The sequence below is a fragment of the Chelonia mydas genome, chromosome 20, assembly GCF_015237465.2.
Source record: "Chelonia mydas isolate rCheMyd1 chromosome 20, rCheMyd1.pri.v2, whole genome shotgun sequence".
NCBI classification, from domain to species: Eukaryota; Metazoa; Chordata; order Testudines; family Cheloniidae; genus Chelonia; species Chelonia mydas.
Window position 1 is genome coordinate 3407617 of NC_051260.2, and position 14715 is coordinate 3422331.

The 14715-nt window shown below is 60.1% G+C and overlaps 1 protein-coding gene across 20 annotated transcripts in view; it reads right to left on the reverse strand.

The window, feature by feature from the left end:
* Positions 1 to 14715, reverse strand: part of R3HDM2 (R3H domain containing 2) — a 106567-nt gene that overhangs the window by 8076 nt on the left and 83776 nt on the right. For 14 of the 20 annotated variants that reach the window (XM_043532743.1, XM_037883790.2, XM_037883784.2 and 11 more), the window contains 8 exons: positions 14197 to 14417; positions 11713 to 11873; positions 6691 to 6780; positions 5377 to 5619; positions 3314 to 3440; positions 1773 to 2011; positions 937 to 1091; positions 69 to 169 (listed from right to left, as the gene is read on the reverse strand). In XM_043532743.1, coding sequence (XP_043388678.1) covers positions 69 to 169; positions 937 to 1091; positions 1773 to 2011; positions 3314 to 3440; positions 5377 to 5619; positions 6691 to 6780; positions 11713 to 11873; positions 14197 to 14417 — 1337 coding nt within the window. The remainder of the gene's footprint in view (positions 1 to 68; positions 170 to 936; positions 1092 to 1772; positions 2012 to 3313; positions 3441 to 5376; positions 5620 to 6690; positions 6781 to 11712; positions 11874 to 14196; positions 14418 to 14715) is intronic. The other 6 variants (XM_043532738.1, XM_043532741.1, XM_043532744.1 and 3 more) reach the window with 3 other exon arrangements.

Consider the following 14715-nt stretch of genomic DNA (forward strand, 5'->3'; position numbering starts at 1 on the left):
CGCCAAGGTACTTCCCAGGGCCCCAGCAGGGGGCAGGGTGAGCCTGGGAACCGGCGGTCTCTCCTTACCTGAATACGGCTGCTGCATCTGTGGCGGGCTACAGGGCGAGGGAGACTGGGGCATCTGATACTGCTCGGAGCCAGGAGGCTGCAGGTACCCGACCGAGGGGCTGCCAGGAGGAGAGAGCTGCAGTGAGGCGTCAGAGCTGCATTTCCCCAGACCCCGCCTTTGAGAGGCAGCTTCTCCCCAACCAAGGGGCTGGGCGACCACACCCGTTTGTGCTGGGGTCACCTCCCGCTCTGCAGACGCACGGGCACTCGGGGCAGCCCTCCCTGTGCTGGCTCCTGGCTCACAGGACAGCTGCAGTGCAGCTGGTTCTGGGGAGGAGCGCCGCACTACGGCTGGGAGAAAGGGAACTCTGGCGATGCTGATGCCCCGACTCTTCGGTTGGGCAGGGAAGGCCAGCGGGGTGAGCAGAGGGCTCCAGCTGCGAGCTCAGGGCTGCTGCTGCAAGTAGGAATGGGGTGGAACGGCACGGCCCAACTGGGAAGGAACAGATGGGGGACCCCAGCGCATCACCTGCCCCGCACCTTCCTGCCCTGATGCCCGAGGACATCACAGCCTGGGCATGTAGGCGACAGGCCTGCCTTGGAAGGAGCTAAACCCTCTGCTCCTCAGCAGCCGTGCCTAAGACCCTGGAGCAGAAGAGGCTCCAAACACAGCCCCCTACGTGCCCCCTGGTTATCCCCCACTGCCCAGAATCTTGCCAGCCCAGCAGCAAAGGCCCCCCCTGGCCCCCGCGACTCTGCCTTGCTGATCCTCTCCCCTTTGACCAAGGCCAGCTCAGCCAGCAACCACCCGCCGCACGGCCCCCCGCAGGCACCGTGGCCCCTCGCTCTCCGAGCGGAGGTGGGCCGGAGATGCCGCTCACCTTACCTGGTGCCGTTCTGCTGGGCCGTGGGGATGACGCTGTAATAGACCGGCATCCCGCTGGACTGCAGCCCTCCCTGAACCGACTGGCTGGCGGGCACCAGCACCGGCTGCTGGAACGGCTGCTGGACCACCCCCTGCGACTCGCTAGCCACCGGGACCTGCGTCGAGAAGCGGAGGGGAGCCATGGAGAGTGGCACTGGAGGAAGTGGTGCTCCCACCCGAGGCGTGACCGGAACCAAAGGAGGAACGCGAGGGAGTCCACACCAGGCGGGGGGCAGCCTTGCTAGGGAAGGGGTGGAAGGCCCATTGCTGGGGATGTGCCGACAGAGAGCCCAGGGCATTGTGGGCTGGGACTGGCTCTGCCCACACCCCCAAGCTCCCAGCGTCAGGGCCTTTCGCACCGCGGCCTCTCCCCCAGCCCAGCACGGGGAGGGAGTGACGGGTTCACGCCACTGCCGGGGAATGAGAACACCCATGGGTGTGAGAAGCAAGGCAGGAGGAGCAGGCTTCTGGGGGACCCCGTCTGTGCAGCCGGCATTATGCGCCCGGCCTCCGGTTCACACCCCCTGCTCTGGATTATGTCAGGAGCTAGACGAATCTAGCTGCGCCCGCTGTGACTATCAATACCCGGTTACCCTGGAAACTGGCACGGGGGCAGCGTGCAGACGTCAGGGCTCACACACCGGCCTGGCTTTTGGGAGTGCCGGGAGCGACACGCAGGGGGGTTCCCTCGCCCGGGAGCCCAGGCCGAAGCTGGTATACAGCAGCCTTATCTCAGCTGGGCTGGCGTCGCCCCCGAGTTATGTCACGTGGCCTCGGAGCGCCGCCCCGCTACCCACCTGATACGAGGGCAGTGCCGTGTACTGGACCATCAGGCCTTGCATCTGGCTCCCCATGTTGCCTCTTTGATTGCTGAGGAGGCCGGAGGTCTGGGATGGCTGGACTCCCAGCATGCTTTGCATCTGGCTCCCCATGTTGCTCCTCTGATTGCTGAGGAGGCCGGGGGTCTGGGACGGCTGGACTCCCAGCATGCCCTGGTACGTCTGCTGCTGGTTGGACATCATTGGCTGTAAACCTGCTGCGGGACAGGGGCGGGACGTAAGCGCGTCTCCGGGGCGCCGTGGAACTTCAGTGACGCAGCTCGGGTCCCTTCGTTCACGTTCCGCACCCCAGCAGCGGCCAGGAAGGCTCTGCAGCAAGGAGGCCGCTCGACCAGGACGGACCCCTACGACAGGCGCTACAGCAGGTCTACCCCGACCCCAGGGAAAGTTCCAACCCCCCCACCACCCCGGTCAGTATCTCTCGCTGTTCTCTAGCCTTTTCCATCAGCGCACTTTACAGAGGGAGTCAGTATGATTCTCCCTATTCGACAGATGGGGAAACTGAGGCACAGGGAGGGGCTGCGACTTGCCCACAGACACCCAGCCGGTCAGTGACGGAGCTGGGAATAGAACCCAGGGCTCCTGACTCCCAAGTCCAGTGCTCTTCCCACTAGGTCACACCATCTCTTCCAGTTGGTTTATGCCTGGAAGCAGGAAAGGTTTGAAAAGCTCTTGCCCTCCATGATATCTTGCGGCAGAGAGTCCCGCAGGCTGGATGGAAAAGCTCCAGCTATAAAAATTCAGCCAGTTTTAAGTGTTCTTCTTATGCATTAACAAACGGGGTTTAAAGTTCTTTCCTGCACTCTGGTGGAAAGGTTAAATGCCAGCGGGGGTGGGAGCGGGGAGACGGGGACACAAGGCTTCTGGGCTGAGACAGAGGGTAGAAACTCCTCCTGGTTTCATAGCCTTAAAGGCCAGATGGGACCATTAGCTCGCCCGTCTGACCTCCTGCATAGCTCACCCTGGACTCCTGTCAAAGCCAAAGCATTTAGTCAGACTAATGCATTTCAGCCCCCAGGAAACTAAGCTGTGAGCCCCAGGCTAAGAACAGGGGAGACCCAGGTACCACCGATGCCTGAGGCCTTGGACATCACAGGGAACTGGATAGGTGAGACTTGCCAAGAAATCCCAGCAGAGCGCACCCCACACTGCCGGAACCGCCCCCACCCCACTCCCCCTGCCAATCCGAGCTGGGGGGGAAATCCCTCCCCAACCCCAAATCTGGCTGGCGGGGGGACCCTGAGGGTGTGAACAAAGCCCACCGGCCTGGCAGCAAGAAAGAGGATTTACTGTGACGCCGTCTCTAAGCCAGAGAAACATTTTGGAGCAAGTTACGAGTAACTGTGGCCGGTGGGCAAATAGACGAGGCCTGGGGGGCACAAGCCCTGCACACAGACTATTAACCTGTCATCGGGTGGGAGCAGCTCCAAAAAAGGGCAGATCGCCGCAGACCCCTCCCGCCGCCCAGCCCTGGCCGGCGCCCTGCCCGAGCCCCTTACCAGGCTGCTGTGCAGGCTGTGGGAGCTGCTGACTGCGCTGGGGGCTGAAGGCCACCGGGTGACTGAGAGGTCTGTATTGCTGGCTGGAGTTCGGATACTGCCCGGGCGGGTAGTAGGAAACCTGAATCTAGCAGAACAAAGAAAGTCTGTGGAGAAATCGAGCCGCTCCGAGCAACGGGTGAGAAAACGGAGCCCCAGACCTTCTGCCCTCCCCAGACCAGCCAGGACTCACGCTGGGGCTGCTGCGAGAGAGGAACGAGCCCCCGCCCTGCGAGCTCACAAAGCCGCCCCTGCAGGGCCGGGAACCATAGCCGGGGCAGCAGCCTGTGGGCGTGTGATGGGCATTGGGGGGTGTCTTTGGATTCATGCCAGCACAGCAGGGGAAGGGCAGGGGGACACGGTGACGTAGCAGTCCAGCTTCAGGAGGTCCCAACTCCCACCCACGCCGGGCCCCAATGACAGCAGTGTGGGGCCGTGGGGGAACCCTACCGACGTGAGGACAAGCTGCAGGATCGGGGCCTTACACGGTTTTTTTATAGATCCCTAGAGCTTAAGGCTAGACAAGACCGTTAGAGCATCAGTGTATAGATCCCAGGCCAGTGCGTCACTCAGTTACCCTGTGCAACGTGTTCGACTAAAGCACCTTCCAGCCAGGCTGGATTTGGAGCCATCCAGAGTGGGAGACCCGACCGCTTCCCTTGGCCATCACTTCCAAGAGTTCATCACCCGCCCTGCTAACCAGCGGGGCCTTTCTACCAGCCGGAACGGGGCTGGTTCCACCTTCCAGCCGCCGGTTCGCGTTCCACCTTCCTCCGCTAGGTTCAACAGCCCAGCAGTACCTGGGGTTTTCTCTGACCTGGACACAGGGATCCCGTCAGCGCCCCCTCAGATTGCAGCCACCTCTGGGGGCGATATACTGCCCAGCACCAAGCTGGGCAAGAGCGCAGGACAGGAAGTGAAGGAGAATCTCCTTCCCAATGGACGCTGACCAGTGTGTTTTCTTATGCTCCACCCCAATGTCTCTCGTCTTTCATGGGCTAGTCCCACCGCCCGATAACAGAGGCCCTGGCACTTCCCCGAAAGAATTCCTGGTTGAACTACGGCTGCTCTTGTAGAAAAACAATTCATGGATCTTGATTTAAAACCTCCAGTGCCAGAGAACCCACCACAGCCCTCGGCCAGTTGTCCCGATGGTTCACTCTCATCACTGGTCAAAATGTCCTATTTCCAGTCTGAATGTGCCTAGCTTCAACTTCCAGCTGCTGGGTCATGTTAGAACTAGATACAAGAGCCCGTCACCAAATTTTTGTTGTCCATGCAAGTACCCGCAGACCTATCTTTAGGGCTTGGCCTATACTCGAAAGTCTGACTGGTTATGGTGCAGTTAGAATTCGCCAGGCAAACACTTTTATTCGGGAGTAAAAGTGGGGGTTTTCCTTAACCCGCTTCCCAAGGGGCATAAACTAAGCCCAGAAAAGGCCCCTCATATTCCGGAGTAAGGCCGGGTCTATGCTTGAAGGTTTTGCCGGCAGAGCTATCCTGGCAAAGCCCGCCACAAGTGGACGCAGCGGATAGTGGCAGAACTGAGCTTTATAGCGATAGGGCTTATTCCAGCCCCGTGAGTGAAATTAGCGATAGTGGCAAAAGCGGGTTTTGCGGGTATAACTGGGTCTACACTGGGGCTTTGCTGGTTAGGAACCACCCCTCATCCCAGCCCTGACCAACCGCAGTACAGACCTGGCCCGAGAACGTCCCCCTGGCCACATTCAGACCGTAATTCCTACTGGTCTAGCCTTCCCGTGCAGACAAGCCCCATGACACCAAGCACGGTGGGGCAGGGACTGTCTCTTTCTGGGGTGTCTGCAGCACTGATCCACGACTCAGGCCCCTCTGTGTCACTGCAATACCCCTGGTAGCCAGCGCAAAGGGTGCAGGCTGAGTTCCGTGGACTAGACGCTCCGTTCCCAGGGGCTGCCTCCCTTCACCCCAACACTTGGCACTGGCCTCCCTCACGGCTTGTCTTGCCCTAGGCCACCCACACTGTCCCAGCCCCTGTTGCTTACTTGCTGGGGAGGCTGCAGGTAGCCCTGGGGCTGCAGGACTTGCTGAGCGGGAGCCGTGTGTCCCGAGGTGGAGTAGCTGGAGGAAGGGATGGGCTGTCCCGGGGACGTCATGATGAATCCCGTCTGCTGAGGATGCTGGGAGATGAGGGGCGGCTGGAACATGGCCGAGGACGGGTCCGGAGCTTCCGTGGAGCCCTGACGGCTGAGGCTGATCTGCCCAAAGGGGGAGCTGAGCTCATCGGCCTGCGGGCGGAGGGAGAAGGAGAACAGAGCATGGGCACCGGTGTCTCTGGGTCATGCCAACAGCGAGGACGAGAAGCTTCTACCCCCCACCACTCAGAGCTGCCTTTGGAGAAGCCCACAGTCGTGAGCATGGCGCCTGGGCAGATCACGTTCGCAAGGTCAGGAACCTGCCTTCGGGGCTGGAAGCAAGGAGCCTGTGGGTCTGTGGCAGGGGTTGGGAGGATGGAGTCACTAAATAAAGGGTAATGTGGTCCCCTTGTGCCCCAGCCCAGCTGGGGAGCATGCCGGGCCAGCCAGCCTTTGCCCCCAAGTTCTTACGGCCTCGGGGCCTGCCCTAAAGTGCGGACCCCTCCCGGGATTTTGCCCTGGCAGTCACAGCCCACTCCAGGCTCACGTAGCACACTGCAGAGCCACCGGGCAGCCTGCAATCCTGCAACCAGAGCTGTTCCCAGCTGAGCACCTGCACAGACCACCAGGGACAGGACCGGAGTGAGTGGACGGAGGCGACCGGGCACGGGTCCGATGCTCCTTGTGCAGTCAGTCAGTAGCTTAATAGGCAGCTCCTGCTGGCTGCTTTGGGAATCCGGACATCAGGCGTTTGCAAAATGACCCCCAAATGCTGGTGCAGCCCCTCCGCCCTCTTTCCCTTGCTGTCAGCTTGAGCCCCGTCTGCTCACTGCTGCGTAAGGGAACGCGGTCCCCCACTCCTAGCACGCAGTGTTCTGCCTTTCCCAGCACGCCCTGCGGGACAGCTCCAGGGGATGAATGGGCCACAGCACAACCACCGACGGCCGGGGGTCCCGGGGCCAAAGCACCGGGTGATGGGACGTGGGGTGAGCATGCTCAGTCCGGCGCCGGCTGGGAGTCCACACCTGCTTCTCAAGGCGGGTTTAACACAAGCCACCGGGGCTACTACCTGCACCCCCACAGCAGCCCTGCCCCTCCGCCCACCTGCCCTGGCGCTAGCCCCCACCCGGAGAGTCGGGCCCTGCAGAACAGCCCGGGTTAGCAAAGCTCGCACAACACAGACACGGCACACACGGGACAGACACGGGCGAGAACGGGTTATACCATGTTGTACTGCTGGGGCGGAGACACGGGCAGGAGGACCTGGGGACAGGAGCTGGCAGAGTACTGAACAGGCTGCAGAGCTGGGACCGGCTGAGACCAGCGGAGAAGGGGAGAGAAGAGAGAGGTTCGGGGGGAGGAGGGGAGAGAAAGAAGGAAGGGCAAGGTTAGTCATCCGAGCTCATTCCAGACACACAGAGGCGCGAGGAGGAGGACGGGGCTGCAGAGGTCAGAGAGCAGGCTGCTCTGGGGAGCTGGGGAAGCCTGTCTCTGTGGGGGGCTGGAAGTGGGTGGGGAGAAGAGGAACCGTGGGGGGAGCTCTCACCCCCCCACACAAACACTAACACTTTCTGCTCCTTCAGAAACTCCTCCCCCACGCAGGCACCTTTGCTGGGCGCAGAGGGACAGAGATCCCGCACTCCTCTCATGCCACCCCTGAGGTTCCCCCCCACTGCCCCCCACCCCCATTTTAGCCTTTCAGGGACTGTTCAGCTGCCTGACGGCTCTTGGACTTGGGCAGATTTTTCTCATCACTGACCGCACTGTAGTTTAACGCCGCTAACTCCACGTGATCCAACCTGCCATGAGATCAGCTACAAACCCATGAGAATTGAAAGCCCGGGAAGTGCCCTGTTCTTCCCGTTCACCTCCTGGTTCCAAGCTTTTCAGGGCCAAGATTCTCCTGTAATCACAGGACTCCAGGAGCTGAGGCTTTAGCTGAGACATGCGACGACATGGCAACACTGCACCTCCAAAGCCTTTGCCAACACCCCGTGGCTCACGCCCAAACTCCCACCAGATCTCAGACAAAGCAACGGGGAAATCAACCACCACTGGAGAGAACTGGCCATTGGGGGGGGCAGGGCTGGAGCAGGGCTCCCCCCAGCTTTTGGGGCAGCTGGAGCAATTCAGCACCCCAAGGTCCCTGCCATTCCAAGCCACATCTGCTGCCTTCCATTTAGTTGTGCCATGGGACTCGGACAGCTCTGAACCCCAGCCTGGCACCATGTCACCCCTGGTGAGTTATAGCTGCCCGGGGGTACGAGGGGTGTGTGGAAGCGGTGGGTGAAGTTGCCCTGCTTGGCCTCTGTGGTTCTGCTGAGCTGCTTTCTCAAGGGATTCTCGCTGGGGGGTTAACACCCACCCCCCAACCTGCGGACAAACTCTCCCTGCAAGCCTTGGATCAGTGGCGACTCCCCCTGGATAAGGGCAAGGTCAGGCGGGGAGCCAGCCACGCAACACACAGACAGTCTCCACCCTTGTCTACACCGAGGGGCTTCATTCGCACCGAGTTTTGGCAGGCGAACTGTCCGGAGGATGCTGTAGGCACTGACTGCATACACACTGTCAACTGTTTTCGGATTCAATCCGGATCAGCCCATCTACATGGCTAGGACTGTGTGTGGAGTAAGCGCATGGCATTCTGGGTGGGTATCCCACGGTGCTTTGCTTCGTTGAGGAGCGCTGTGCCTTATGGGATATGGAGGGAAAGTCAGATGGAAGGGACTGGAGCTCTGGGATCTGGGGCGAAGGCAAACGGCTGCTGGGCGTGTTACGCTGGGGCCCAGTAACGGGCCCTGGCCGGGGCCTCTCGTCACGGCGCCCAGCACCGCGTGTTGTGCTGATGCCGGTTTGCTCAGCACCCCAGATCTTCGACTCACAGACTCTAAGGTCGGAAGGGACCATCCTGATCAGCTAGTCTGGCCTCCCTCACGTTGCAGGCCACAGAATCTCGCCCACCCACTCCTGTAACAGCCCCTAGCCTCCGGCTGAGCCATTGACCTCCTCAGATCATGGTACAGAGAATCCACCACCGACACTTGTTTAAATCTGCAAGTGACCCTTGCCCCACGCTGAAAAGGAAGGTGAAACCTCCCCAGGGTCTCTGCCAACCTGACCTGGGGGGAAATTCCTTCCCGACCCCAAATACAGCGACCAATTAGACCCTGAGCATGTGGGCAAGACCCAGCAGACAGACTCCCGGGAAAGAATTCTCTGTCGTAACTCAGAGCCCTCCGCAGTCACAGATCGGCTACATACCATCGTAGGCAGTCCCATCACACCATCCCCTCCATAGACTAACCAAGCTCAGGCTGGAAGCCGGTTAGGGTTTCTGACCCCACTGCTCCCCTGGGAAGGCTGTTCCAGAGGGTCACTCCGCTGACGGTTAGAAACCTTCCCCTAATTTCAAGCCTACATTTGTTGCTGGCCAGTTTCTATCCATTTGTTCTGGTCTTACAAGCGGCTCTGGCTCGGGCCCTCCTGCCGCTCCCCAGTGCATGAGGTCCACTGGCTCTTCAGAAATTAGCAAGTTCCCAACCCACCTAGGGGCAGAGAGGCCTCGAGGAGCTGGGGCTGGGGCGGGGCTGTACTAGATGGAAGACAAGGAGTCTCCAATGGTCAACCCTGGTGTTCACAGGACCCTTCCACGCCCTCAAACCTACCACCAGTCTCATTGCTTGGGAGCCCCTTCTGTCTCCAGCTGCCCCCCTGGCTACCCTGTCTGCCCCTTCCCCCGGGCAGCTCCCTGGCAGCCCTGGGGACAAAGGCTGGTGGTGACGCACTTTAGCTCGTTGCTGTGGCTGCAGGGAACCGGAGCTGACACAGCAAGGGAGGAGTACAGAGGTCACTGGGGAGCTGATTTTTAGCTGGGTGGAAAGGCAAACATGGAGCTTCCCACAATCCCTTGCAACAAAACCTTGCGACTTGGTCCCAAGAGAGGTTACAATTCCCACAAGACTTCCTGCCGCTGAGCAGACACCAACAAGCTTTCCGATCAGCGCCAGTCCCCCGGGGGAGCTGCACCAGCACAGACGACATGTCGCATGGCCTGTGTCCGGCCATTCCTCTGAGCCGATCCACACGCCGGGGGCCCACCAAGTCCAGCGTGTGGCACTGAACCCATTCTGAGGCCCCGCAATGGTCCCCTTGCTCTTTTGGGGAACCTGCTACGGGGAGAGCGGGAAAGGGGACATTGAGAAAACTCCACGTAGAGAAACACAGCTTTGGAAGCGATCCACAGAGAACTCAGAACAGAGCGGAGTGAGACATTCCGATCGGCAAGAGGGAGCGAAAGCCGGCACCATATGCAGGCAGCAATGCAGAGCTCCCCGGCCAGCGGCTGGGACCGGCTACCACCATAGCCACTGACCCTCACCTCGTCATTTAGGGGCGGCGGGTGGCCAACGAACTACAGCGAGAGGCAGCCGCGGAGACACGGTTCCCACAGACTCCGAGAATGGAGCCGTGTCAGGAGGAACATCAAACGTGGGTGCTTTCTAAAGGGCCGTGGGTCCACATCCGGCCCTCCAGGCTGGTGGAGCATCCCCTGGGCTTGATCCAGGACAAGGATGATGGGGAGATGAACCTGGGCCTTTTAAAACACGGGAGACCAAACTCCAGCCCCAGGGCTCAATCCCAGGCCTCCTGCTCCCTCTGACTGCAGCTGGGAGACAAAGCTAACCGGCTGCAGGATTGCAGGGCGGGAGAATTCAGACAAGCAGTAGCCCAAAGGGCTGCAGGTCCGAACAAGCAGGGGAACAAGGAGCTGGGGTATGAGGCTTTGTTTTCATGTCAGTTTACAGGCAGGCCAGATGCAAGTTGCCAAGGCAGCCCTCTGCATCATGAAGCTCAGGCAACACGGCCTACTCAGGCCGTCAGCTGAGCATCGGTGGGATTCTCAGAGGAGGGGGTATGGACCTGCCCAGAGCTCCAGGGCATTCCTGCTTCCCCTGAGCCACAGGAACGAGGATCCAGGCAATGCCATGTGCCCTGCAGAGGCACAGACAGGTGGCAGTGTGGGCAGGCTGGGCATGGCGCAGCCTTTGCTGGTGTTTGCACGGAAGTGTTTGCTTAGAGGTGACAAGACAAGCGGCCTGGCCTGAGGTGAGACAACAGCTGCCGGGTTCCTTGATCCCACCGCCGGGCTGCTCAACCCTGCCAATCTCAGACCCCGTCCTCCGGAGGGGTAAGCACCAGGCTGGTGCCAGCCAGAGCATGGCTGTCTGGGGCTCCAAAAGAAGGAAACGCTCAAGCTAAGAAGGGAAAATTTCACCCGGGGACCTTCCAGCTCCCACTCCACGGCAGGGGAATGGCTCTGGAGTCTGATGCTTCAGACGAGAGCAGAGCACAGGCCAGAGAGCCAGGAGCCCCCGGTTGGAATCCTGGCTCCCAACACTGACTCTGTGGCCTGCGGCAAGGCGCTCTACCCCTCTGCCTCGCCTACCCGCTCTGGGCTTCCTGGGGCAGACGGAGGGCTGGTGGCTCTGGCGGCACTTTGCAGATACAAAGCTCAGGACACCAGCTCCACTTACCCTCTTTGGGTGACTTCTGCAGGTGTGACCCATGACTCACGGGGAAGTCACGGTGACAGAGCAACACAGCGAGGTCTGGGGGCGCAGCTACGCCAGGAGGGCAGAGCCCTACATCCGCACCCAGCGTCCAGCTAGAGCAGCTGGCGTGAACCCACCCAGCCATGAGGCCGGGCGCCCACAGGCCTGGCAGCGCCAGGGCAGGCAGGGCAACGGGCATGGGATTGCTGCTGGGCAGCGCAGCCCACAAACACTCTGCAGTGAGCCCTCTGGCTCCAGGGCACGCTGGGAAATCACAGCCCTGCCCAAAGAACCGGAATGCACACTCCGTCTCCCTCCTGAGGAGCCTATGGGCGTTGGGGGCCTGACTTACTGAAAGGCAATAGGATTTGGGCACCTAAGCCCCTTTAGAAGTCGAACTCGAGGGCCTGATCCGGGGGCTGAACCAGCGGAGCGGGTTGCCTTTTCCCACAGGCGCCCCGTTAGCCGACGCTTTGCACAGCACCAAGCTAAGACACAGCGAGGCAACCGCAACCGTGCGGGTGGCAGGGAAGGGGGAAGGGAGGGTCCCCGCCGAAACCTCTGCAACCAGGAGGCTGAGGCCAACCTGCTGCCAACAAAGCCCGATTCTCAGCCTCTGGAGCTGGGAGGGCGAACGCTCTTGCACTTCCGGAGCCGGCAGGAGGGAGCCTGAGGACGCAGAGCTGTGACTCACCGGGGAGATCAGGTGATTGCTCATCGCCGGCTGTTGCTGGGGAGTGGGCGGGAGTGCTTGGTGCTGCTGCGGCTGCTGCTGCACAGGGCACGGCAAGAAGCTCCCTCGGCCAGGCTGGGACGAGGCGACTTGGCTGCATGCTTCCGGGGCAAGCGACAGACCTTGAATGGAGAGACAAGAGGCAGTGTCGGTACCTGGGAGATGGACCCATGAGCTGGGCTGGCCCGGCTCCCCGTCCGCTTCCCCTGGGCTCATTCATCTGTGTAAAGACATTTGCGCCTGCCTGCCCAATGGAAAGCTTCCGCTCTGGGACCAACGTGCTCCTAGGTCACAGCAGACGAGGAGCTGGTGCCGCTCTTCGGAGGGGTCTCGGGGTTCTCGGCAGCCGTCGAGGTGGCAGGTCGCTTGTTCTAACGCATCACTAGCGGCTCGGTGGGAAAGCCAGGAGGGCTACAAACCCCGCACTTCCCCTCTCCCTGCCGGCACTGCAAGCAGGAGGTGCGGCACGTAGGCACGCCTGAGCTAGCTTTCATCACGCTAGCTCGCTACCACAGCAGCCCCGGCTAGCCACGCAAGTGCAGCCCTGACCGCGTCCTCGGGCCAACGGCCCGCGCTGCGGCGGTTTTACGTACGGCTGGCGCAGCGCTGCAGTCACACTTCTGGAGTGCAGGGTAGGCACACCCAGCGCCCGCCCTCATAGCTTTCTGCGGTGCTCAGATGCTGCACTGATGAGTTACGTTAAAAATGGTGCTTTCCTGGCCCCCTTTGGTCTGTTCGCTAACTCGGCTAACTGCAGCTTGGCTGGGATCTCACATTCCAGGGGTGTGAGGTGCTTGACACGCTTGGGGGAGCTAATGTGAATATTTTGCTCTGCCTGGCACCAGAATCTGGTTCAATTCCCCAGCTCTCCTGCTCCTACCGGGTGCAAAACCATGCCCAGAGCCAGGAGCGAGGTCCTGCACCATGCGCCTGCTGCATAGCTAGAGGAAGGAGCCAGGGTAAACAGGAGCAGGAGAGCTGGGGAATTGAACCAGATTCTGGTGCCAGGCAGAGCAAAATATTCGCATTAGACTCCCAGGTCTCCACAGCCCAGCACAAAGTGGTTCCTATAGAAAAAGTGGCAATTTGATGAGTCGTAAATCTGCAGAATAATTGCCTAACCCCTGCATGGGCCTAGCACGCCCACTTGTTTGTCAATAGCAGGTTTGGAGAACGTTGGTTTCTTTAATTGCAGGTTACCTTTTTTCTGAGCAAAAAGAAAAGGTACTTTCAATTGGTTAGCCAAGGTATGAAGTCTGAATCCAAATCAGACCATGTACCCAAGAGAGAGCCGCGGGAAAGAGTACGCACAGCTCCCTGCAATCAGAAATAGCGAGAACAGGTCCTCTGCCGTGCCGCTAATTACATAGTTGGGGCCGTATTTTCAAAAGAGCTCAGCTCCCACCATTTGAAAAATCTAGCCCCGGTTGTGGGTGTTGGGCATGTGAAAATCTAGCCCCAAACTCTTAAGAAAACCTGGCCTCACAATGGGATGTGCCCAGCCCTGGAGTTACAAGGTAAAAGCTCTGTTGTAAGAGCCAGTCTATGCTCTGAAATAACACCTGGCAGATTCGAAGATCAGTTCTTTACTCCTTCACTGGATCAGGTTGTTGCGATGAAGCCAAACGATGTAAAACCCCACTAACCTAACTTAACTAATGAATCTAAGCTCATCTAGGAGTTTCTCAGCACAGCACGGTGACGGCCGCTCTTTGGAGGGAGTGTTAGAGTGAAGGGGGAAGCAGGATTTCATTCTCCTCTGGCTAAGATTTTTGTCAGTTGACATGTGGCTACTCAGCCATCACCATTGCGTTCAAGTGATGATGGAACCGCAGGTGTTCTCCCCTGAAAACGCCTGAGGACACCTCGAAATTCAGCACACTGCTTTTTCTGCCTGTGACGTACAGCTGGTCTCCCGAACAAGGAACCAGTCTGAGCGCTAGTAACGCCCCCAGAAATGCCCTTAACCGGCATTCTCCCTGGGCCAGGGACCAGTGTCAGTTCTGGCCTGGTCACCAAGGCGTCGGGGTTGAAATCCGTTATGGTGCGTCTGAAACTCTAGCCTGCGTTTAGTGGTGCTCTAAGAATTGGCAGCATCTGACCCTGCTCTTAGGCTAAGTCTGACGAGATCAGCTAATTATTGGCTCCTTCCCCCTGAGAGCAAGAAAAGGGCAGGACGGTTTGTCTTGCCTGGGCAAAGTCCCCTTCCAGCAGCGAGAGCCCGCGGACCGGGAGGAATGGGTGCACAGGAGCTGCAGGCCCACAGGATGGGAGCGTGGCACTGCAGGGAACGCACACGTTGCTGGACCAGGAGGTCACCAGTTCCAGTCCCCCCAGAGTGACATGTTAGATAGGGCCCCCAGTGTCTGGTAGCTACCCAGAGATACACGAGCCCCCCCGAGCTCGCAACTGCACGACACCGGAATGACCGGCTCTGCACGGTACCTGGCCTGGCCGTCCTGCTGACGCTGCTCCCGATGCTGTCCCCTCGCGTGAGGATGGAGATGCCGCTGAAGCTGCTGGCTTTAGTTACAGGAGGGCGCAGGTTGCGGATGGAGCTGTCCGAGTCTGTGCTGCTCCAGGGCCGGGGCTCCAGCGACTTCAGCTCGCTCTCTGTGCTGCTCTGACGGCTGCCCGAGGCCCGGTTCAGAGCGTCCCGGTTCCCCCTGCAGAGACCACAGCGGTTACACGGTCTCTCCCAGCAGAGGGGAGTACACGAACGAGAGCAAGCGGCAGCAGGGAGCTCTGGAGCCCAGGACGCCGGCACCAGACATGCCCGCATGAAGGGAAATGGGGCTGCGGGAGTCCCCGGGGCTTTCCCAATGGCCTCGCTCACACGGCTGCGTGGGAACGAACATCCTGGAGCCCACGGATCCGCTGAGAAGCCGCCCTGAGAGCAGCACTGGGCTGGCTCTGGCCAGAGATCCATGCACCTGGCTGACCCCCACCCCACACCAAGAGCTG